This window comes from Hippocampus guttulatus, chromosome 10 (genome assembly GCF_054856545.1).
Source record: "Hippocampus guttulatus isolate MCC_2025c chromosome 10, RoL_Hgut_1.0, whole genome shotgun sequence".
Lineage (NCBI taxonomy): Eukaryota > Metazoa > Chordata > Actinopteri > Syngnathiformes > Syngnathidae > Hippocampus > Hippocampus guttulatus.
In genome coordinates this window covers 9,744,701-9,753,971 of record NC_141270.1, presented here as the reverse complement: position 1 = coordinate 9,753,971, position 9,271 = coordinate 9,744,701, and the positions used below count along the sequence as shown (strand labels likewise).

The window sequence follows — 9,271 nt, the reverse complement described above, 5'->3', positions numbered from 1 at the left end:
AATATATCTATAGATATATAAATATAAAAAGATACACAATGCAAAAATAGTCGTCATTTACAAGTCTATTTTCATCAGAGTACACTGCAAATTAATGTCAAATTGGACAGAATATGACAACTCAGACAGGTCAATTAAAACATAAAACACGACATAGGGAGATACTGACTATTATATTTGCACAATAGTGAGAACAATACCAAAACAGGCACCAAATGAACAGTAAATACATACCTCAAAATGATTGATACTCGAAACAATACAGAATCATGCAGACAAATACCTTATAATAAAACATTTTTAAACGTTTTCTGATACAGTTTCAGTTCAACGATTAGTTATCATGCCCTGGACCTCCCAACAGCTGATAATTAGATTTTAAAAAAAGAAAAAAAAGGAACATGCTTAACGCTCACTTTGTCACCACCCACAGACGAGAATTATCTACAATTGTATACGCCCAGCGAGCCCACTTCAGGCGCAAATCCAATCTATCTATGCCAGGGGTCCCCAACAAGGTGCCCGCGGGCACCAGGTAGCCCGTAAGTACCAAAAGAGTAGTCCGCCAGTTGTGATTTGCTCATAGAAAGTATGATTTTAAAATGTAAACACCTACAGTATTGTGAGATATCTGTTGTGATCAGTCTGAAAATTAAAATCAAGTATTAAAAATAACACATTCGTTCTTTCAGACGTGTATCAATTTGGTAGCCCTTCACACAATCATCACACATGAAGTAGCTCTCACCCTCAAAAAGGTTAGTGGCCCCTGATCTAAACACGCTTCAAATGAGACCCCCGGATGTTTCGTTTGTAGTTTTTGCACCCTCTGGTGGTTAGTTGTGTGAAAGCCTACTGCACGTTATTCTCGAGAGAAAATGATCGCAATACAAAATCAATATTTTAGGTTTGAAATATTTTTGAACCAGATTCTCGACTTCACTCGGCATGTCCCTTCAAACAGAATTGTATAAAGCAAGTTATTTGAAGCCGTCTATTTAAAGCATCTACATTACTACAGTACTACTGTTTCTTGCGTCAAATAGGACTACCTCTGCCGGCTATCCTCTGTGGGATGGTTTCCTCAGACAACACAGTGCCCCCTCAAAGAAAAATCTGCGCAAGGTACAACAACTCAGCCGAGACCGCTTCATGCCGGCTGTCTGTGATAAATCTCTCTGCAGTGATACTGTGTAACATGCCGTTAAGTAATTTCTTGTTTCAGGAAATACTTTGTTAATTTGTGTGCCTTAACACCTATTCATTTTGTATTGTATTAACTTTGTAAAACAGGTGATGGCTGTCATGATGTGTTTGCATGCGTGTGTATTTGCATGACACGTTTTGAGTGTTGAAGTTCTTGACATGCATTGACCCTTTTGCCGTGTGGCGATTGTGTCACTGTCACTGAAAGTGGTACAATTCTGTGTTTCAAAATAAGAGCACCTGGCGGAAGAACTGTGACAGGGAAAAGTAACTGCAGATTAACAGTGATTCTAATGAATGTGGTGAATAACCAAAATCTCTACTCAAACGCAAAAAAAAAAAAAAAAAAAAAAAAATCACCAGTACACGACCCAGTGAATCTAGGGCTGTGGGGCCCCGGGGCAGTCTGCTTCATATTTTAGGAAGTCTGCCACACTAACATGCCCTTTTTACTTTTTAATACAGTGCATTCACTTTGTTCTCAATCCCACCCACTTGTAACTACTCCAACAATTCAATGCTAAATTAAGTGAATACTGTAGTTGTGCAATCTTAAGGCACCTTCAAAAGAGCTCAATTTTATAAAAAGAAAGTGAAAATGAACAACTCAGGAGATTGTAAGAGCAGCTCCTCCGCGTAATTAGAAATGAAGCATGCAGGCATCATCATCTCCATGGGATATCTACCACAGGTGGTGCTGTGACACCTTTCCAACATTCTGCCAGCATCTCACCCATTTTTCTCAACATAGCCCAAATGCGGACAGAATGATGCTTGTGAAGTGGGAACCAGCAAAAGACAACAGATACTATAATTTGGCAAGTTTGTTTTTCATTTAAGACAATGTCACGATTGTCTATCGAAACCAAATGTATTAGAATAACTCACAAAGAAATAACTCGTATGCACGAGAACCAAATTTGAAATGTATTTAAAACATGCAATTTATTTACAGTATAGTGATGGTCAGTTTCTATGCCATTGTAGGTATGAGAATCAATTACCCAACAATTCCTCTAGAGGGAGCCACAACCCATTTGGTAATTGGGACGTTTTTAAACCCGTCAAAATGAACCAGTTTTGCATTTTATTACTGTTTATTATTCAATCATGGAGAAACTTAACATTTCCAGAGAAATATAGTCATCACTTGTATTAGTTGTCATACAGTTAATCCAAGGTGAACAGTTTCAATGACCCTGGCCCAACACAAAGTGCAAGATCATTCAAGTGCATGCATTTTATCGCCGTCCCAGTTGCTTCTTGAACGCCTTTAAGGACTTTGCCATCATTGGCGCCACCCCTGTGTTGACAAACATGACCCAAAAAATTATGCAAGCTATAATAAAATGGGCACAGTCACCTGTATAGCCTACAGAACAATTACACACACACACGCACGCACACACACACAAAAATACCTTTATCTGTACAGCCTGACAATGGAATTAAATCATGCTGCTCCTTTTAAGAAGCTGCAACAAATGTACAAATCTGCATCAAAAGCACTCAAGTGAGCTCACGTGTTTTCTTGCGAGGTTCTTGTGTGCTGCTTGGCCCTGAGGTCGTGCTGCTGTTTTTTGCGGGTTCATTGCTCAGCCTTGATTTGCTCTCCTGGGACTTGACGCTGTATATAGAACAAGTAAAAGTTTACAGAACTCTATCCATTCAAGATGTGTCACCTTCACTACAGCATGACCGACGGCTCACATTGCAAAGTAAGCCTGATAGCATTACTTGTCCAAGTCAGATTACATTCTCAGAAACCGAGGGGGGGGATTGCAAGCACATTGGTACTTTTATTGCTTTGGTAACAGTGAATTAATAACGATTGTGTTTGTGCTGTAAAATAATTTTACAGGTTCTGTTAACGTGATCTATAACCTGAACAACACAAAAAAATTAATAAATCTTTCTCAGATAAAATGGAAAACCTCACCTGTGTTTGCACAAGTCTTGTGGCTGGAAATCTGTCTCCGTTCAAAATTAACCAACATCATTCAAACTCATTAAATCAGAGTCAGGACACACCTACCACCTTTAAAGACCTCTGATTAACTGCAAATAACAAGTAAGGTGTTCTCATAGGCTTTTTCTTGTCGTTGCATCTTAAAAACCAAGCAATTATTCGCATCAAGGCATTAATAATACCATGGAACACATTAAGTCGAGAAAATACAGCACATCTACACACATTACCAAGAACCGATGTCACTCCAGAATGTACGTCAGATTCAATTAGCATTATTTAATGTATTCAGAACCAAAACAATTCAATGATTTATAGACCAGTCGCAGAACTTTACAATCTATTCAACAGCTGACTGGGAGCTATTGTAAAGCCTTTAGAATTAAGAGTAATATGTTCTGATCTCTGTGTTTTGGTCTGAACCCAAGATGCAGCACTCTCAATGAGCAACGGCCGTTTGATAGTCTTTTGAGGGAGTCAAAGTTAGAAGACCCTGACAATAAACAAGTCTACTGGAGATCAAAGCATTTAAGTGTAGGCCCCTTAAATGAGGTGTCTTAAGAGATGGCATTCCTGATGAAGTCACAAATATATTGGAAGAGTCGACACGTACCTGTTCCTGGGTTGCTGCGGTTGCTGAACCGCAGTGCCATGGATTTCTTGTTGAATACGCACGTCTCTCGGTGGCTTAGCAACAGTGTGAATAAATGCCATCTTCACTTGCCGGCCTAAACGGAGATGAGTGTAGACTGGGTCAAGAAAAATAAACAACGGTTGCCTCAAATTTTATTACTATAAAATGAGTGTATATATTGACACAAGAGGTAAGAGTCAGATGAGAAACTGGAGAGTTGCGATTGAATGATATTAATTATTTGTCTATAGGTTGTTTGTTCTAAGAGTTCAAGTGAGAAAATTCAAGATGACATCTGACATGTGCATGAAATGATTTTTTTTAGTAAGGATATCTAAACAATATAGTATGGACAAATTGTAAAAACACCTGGGCTTTACACCTTCAGGAAGTGAGAACAGAAGAAACATGAAGGCACAATCAAACTGGAACAAGGTTCCTCTTGCTCAACTGCTTCCCAAAGGTGGAGGCATAGATTTTCTTCCATACTATAAAATGGAAGCATTTTTCTATTTCCTCTTCAACTTTTGACCCCGTTTATTTTGGAAATTTTGTGCACACCTTTGGGTTTCTTGGAATGATCCAAAATTATTTTTTTGGCCAGCGTCTGGAATTTTCTTTCCCTCTCCTCGGACACTCTGATGTACATTTCCTTCCACGACTCGTACTGCTGAAGTTTGGCATCCTTGAAGTCCCTCTGGCAGTGTTTCCCCCACAGGTGGTCTGTAACTCCGATGTACAGCTGAAGACACGAACAAAAAAAGACAAAAGAGTAAATTGACATATCTGATCACAAAGCAAAAACAAGATAGTCTACAACACCGAGTCAAATTCTACAATCAGATTTGAATGTAGAAATATACTGGATCAGATCATACCTGTATATGACTCAATCACTGTGAGGAAAATCAGGAAGCCTGTTCAACGACTGCCTCTAGCTGGGCCCATTAACTCATTCACTCCCAAAGACGTTTTTAACCGTCTTTTCAGACTTGGTCAAGAATTGACTGGTACTGAATGAGTTAAACGCAACTCACTGATTGAGGTTAGGATGTCAAGCTATTCAAGCAAAATAACTAAGACATTGTGGCTTCTGCTTCCTCTTGTGCAACACAGTAATAAAAGACTGGGCAGACGCGGAATTTATGTCGACTGAATATTTGTGTCAGTTTGATGACCCTGGACTTTTTTTTAAGCATTGTTTTACATGCCTGGTAAAACCATAAAAGAGTCTTTGGCAGGTGCATTTGCTGATAAGATCTGTTCTAAATTTATTCCTACCGGATTGCAATCCTCAATACGTAGCAACTGCTCCGGGGTACACCTCTCCAAAACCGGCTCAAGGATTTCAAACGGGACTCCGCCGGTTTCATAAAGCACTGACAAAAAGAGAATGGTACACAAAGCAACAGAACCTCAAAACATCTTAAAAAAAAAAAAAAGAAAGAGAAATAAAAGAAACAAAAAGATTGCTCGGCCTCATTCACAGTTGATATTGTTCTGCAGCGTGCGGACACACTGCTGGTACAAGCTCATCATAGCAGGGAGGAAGACCGTCTTGGCTCCCGAGTAGACCTGCATTTTTTTATTTAGCCGATGGCCTGTGAAGAATGTGGAGTCCTCTGATAAGTCCCCGAAATCAGGCTCCTTCTCAACTTAAACAAAAACAAAACAAAACAAAAAAAGTTTAAGTTGTATATTAGTTAGTGAGAATGCATTCGTTGATTGGACAAACTGTACCTTTCTTCTCAAGGTATTCAAAACTGAATCCTTTGTCACATTCAGCTAGAAGGTCAGGTAATGGAATGTGAAGCGGGTCCTTTAGAGATTCCAGAAAAATCTAAAATCCAAGTTAATCACAGTTTAACCAGTCGTCCAGAAGTTCAATGTTCACCTTTGCCCGAGCACCTTTTTTGGAGAAACGGGCATCCTCGGGGACTTGGTGGGTTTTACGAGAGGCTGCTTCTTTATGACAGCATTGATCCGTTTGGAGGATTTCTTTCCATTGGAGCGATTCTTCTTCTTCGTGGCTTTTTGGTCGTAGCTCAAGTACGATTCAAAAGACATGGATGGCTCCTCCAGTTCACTCTCACTATTTTCTTGCTGTGTTTTGACCTTTTTGTGTGAGAGTTTCGACAGCTCATCATGTTCAGACTTTTCTTTCTCTCGTTTCTTCCTTTTCCTATTTCGTTTGTCTGAGCTACTCGATGATCCCGACGATCTGTCCTGTTGAGCATTGTTCAAGTTAGCGGACTTTTCTGAGTGTTTGTCACGGGATGAGAAGGTTTCCTTCAAGTCTTGCGGGAGTTCCTTCGACAGCTTTGACTTCTTTTTTGACTTCTCTTTCTTTCTTTCCAAAGATGAGACCTCACAGTGTAAGCCACTTTTGTCTTTGGGTTGTACCTGACAGCCAGACCTGGATTTACAATGTCCATTTTTCCTGCACTTAGAAACAGAACGATCACATTTGTCCTTGAGAACAGCATTTTTTAAACTCAAGATTCGATTTCCCAAACTCTTTGGGTCGTCTCTTTTACTCGTTTTGGACTTGTCCTTTTTTCTTTTGGCATTTTTGTGTATTTCCCCAGCAGGACATTTTTCAGTCAAATCTTCCAAACTCTTTCTCGCTGGTGTTAAGCAATTATTTTTTAAATCATCCACTTTATGGTCTTCATGTTCTGGGCTATTTCGGTCACAGATGATTCGCTCTTTGATGAACAAAGTGTCCGATATGTCTCTGTCTTCTGTATGACTGCGTTTAGGAGATGAAAATGTTAAATGATTTGAAGGCTAAAAAGCAACAACAAAAAAAGATGCGCACCTCGTTGACTTCTTGGGGATTAATTTCTTCCAACCTTTGACCAGTGACTTGGCCAATTCTCCAGCTTCTTTGTGCTTGCGAAAGGAATTCACAGTTCTCCCAATTCCAGTTTCCTAATTCATAAAGAACATTCACAAGTGAATGGACGATGAAAACAAATTCACATCCAAATAGTCTCATTCGCCACTTACGGCAAGAACATCTACAGTGATGTCTAGATTGTTGAGCTTCTGCAAGATTTTGAGAACCTGAAATGAAATTTATCAAGACCTGAATTGTAATTTAAACAAACATGAAACACTGTGTTACTGAACACACATTTTCATGCCTTATTCTGACACAAAAATGAACCTGAAACACCAAACATGGCATTCTGGGGTGCCACAGTTGCTAATTATGCATTCGAAGCTGAAGCTATGTATAGGACGCTTTCCCGCCCCCTTACTCGTTTTACTCCCAGCTATAAATGGACAAGCCCTCTACCCTTTGCTCTCCATTTTATCCATTGACATAAAGTGTGTAGCTTTAAGCTAAAAGCATTTATAATCTCCTTCAAGGATATTTAAGTACAGTTTAATACGATCTAGTCTTCATGTACTTCCTTGTTAAAGAGGCCTCGAGATGTGCAGGTTGTCACAGCTGATAGAAATGATAGACAACAGTCATAAATTTAACAACTGGCGGCGAAGCAATTTTAGCCGCAAACCACCTCCCATTTACGTTGCCTGACATCACTACTAGTGAGGCATCCATATGCATGGCGATGACTCAACTCCTGGCAATTCTTTATACTATATCATTTTACTGTACTTAGAAAATTGTTCTGTAACATCGGACGAAAGTACTTGTGTCCGGTATCATTAATCACTAGATCTAATTTTATTTCCATGACATTCTGGTACAATAAAACACAGTTAACAACCCCCAAAGTCTTGCGTTCAAAAACAATTCATTTCCATTCAGATGGGTGATTGAAACAATGTTATCATTGTGTGTGGTCAAACGCATTTAAGGATGTCTGAGTATTTATGAGAATCATTTGATTTTATGAACCATTTGAGGAGGGTTTTTTTCCACAAAATTTAAATTTGAAACTAGATTTTCTTTTATTCTAGGTTAACATACCAATACAAAGTATAATAAGTAACTCTGCCAAATGGTTACTTGTACGACTATTTTCAATCAATTGCTTTAAAAAAGTGATACAGTCTTGATCTTTTTTATGTCCGATTATGTGTCTGGGTACATCAAAATCTAAGTTGAATAAAATTGTGCATTATACCACTTTCCAAATATGTATCATCAACATTCATTTGTAAAGGAGCATCGAGGCTAGTTGTATTGTTTCTTTTATGCCAAATAAATAGTAAGTCACCTTGTTTACGTTTTCTCCAGGTGATATGGAACTAGTTTATTTTTAGAAACTGTGGTCATATTTAAAATTAAGAGTTTTCAATGAGCTGTCCTTCAATTTAAAATGAGTCATGTGATTGTTACTTCCGTTTTCATCACAGGTTTTTTTTCTTATACAATTTCTTAATGACTATTCTAGGATTCTTAATGTTTATAAAGTGTACACACAAACACACGCACATTTAAAAACAACTGCTTATTATAAATAAATAATAAACTAACTCAACTGCTCTGTCGAGTTAAACGTAATGCCTGGTACAAGACAAAATACTATGTACTGTACTATTTTTCAAGTGATACACGAAGCAATTATTGTGCAACCTGATGACGTAGCCTCACTGAACTCTGTATTGATACAATTGAATAAATCAGTGGTGCATTTAATGTAGCCTATGTGTAGGAATAAAGGAAGAATACAATGTTCGCTACCGTGGCAGACTGTGGCGTGTCTGATAGCTGAAGTTTGAAGCGTAAGACTCTCTTCACCACGTCCGAGATTCCTGCCATCACTTGGCTGGCATGTATGAGCGTCCACGCGCACCTGACGAACGGGCGACTCTAATTATCAGCAACGGAAGTGATGGAGACGGCCACTTCAGTTTCCTGTGGTAAAGTCGAAACAGTCGTGTGTGACGTCACGTATCGGAACGCCGTTATTATGCTGTCATGGTTACAGTTGATGAACGTGGCATTTGGAATGTATTTTAGGAAACAAATGTCACAGGATTGTTGTCAATATTCAAGAAAACAGACGACATACCCTCGTCACAAAAGGTTAGGGACACACAGAATAGAGTGCTTTTCCCCATGACGTCGCAGGTAGGCTACTTCAGAGTAGCGGAAGCTTTGATGAATTCTTGTATCTCTGTTCAACTATAAACGACACCCTCTTTACCAACTGGTTCTGATGAATTAATTTAGATTTTTATAAGGAAATCGGGGAAAACAATTAAATTGAATGGGGAATTTCATTTTGGTTTTGTTTTCTGTTCAACTGATGTATTTCCAAGGATGTCAATGTCTTTTTCTGACTCCTCAAGTCACATTCTGCATCTCTGTTGTTACCCGCTGATGACACTGCGGCAGTGACCTAAATCCCTCTCTGTATACTGTATAGTGTGTTTGCTATTTCGTAGTGCTATTTGAATATATAATGATTATTGGTTGCCCCCTACATAGTGAATTCAGTATATCCAATGATGCATTGCGCCAATACAGAAAAATTATT

The 9,271-nt window shown here is 38.8% G+C and overlaps 1 protein-coding gene across 1 annotated transcript; it reads right to left on the bottom strand.

The window, feature by feature from the left end:
* Positions 1-2,418: 2,418 nt before the first annotated feature.
* Positions 2,419-8,591, bottom strand: eloal (elongin A, like). Its single transcript, XM_086122273.1, has 11 exons — positions 8,473-8,591; positions 6,822-6,878; positions 6,631-6,743; positions 5,718-6,561; positions 5,550-5,649; positions 5,297-5,464; positions 5,091-5,188; positions 4,371-4,551; positions 3,789-3,903; positions 2,730-2,833; positions 2,419-2,509 (listed from the first exon to the last, which is right to left on the bottom strand). The coding sequence occupies exons 1-11, from the start codon at positions 8,548-8,550 to the stop codon at positions 2,448-2,450; spliced, it is 1,920 nt and encodes a 639-aa protein (XP_085978399.1). The 5' UTR covers positions 8,551-8,591; the 3' UTR covers positions 2,419-2,447.
* Between the last annotated feature and the right edge of the window lie 680 nt (positions 8,592-9,271).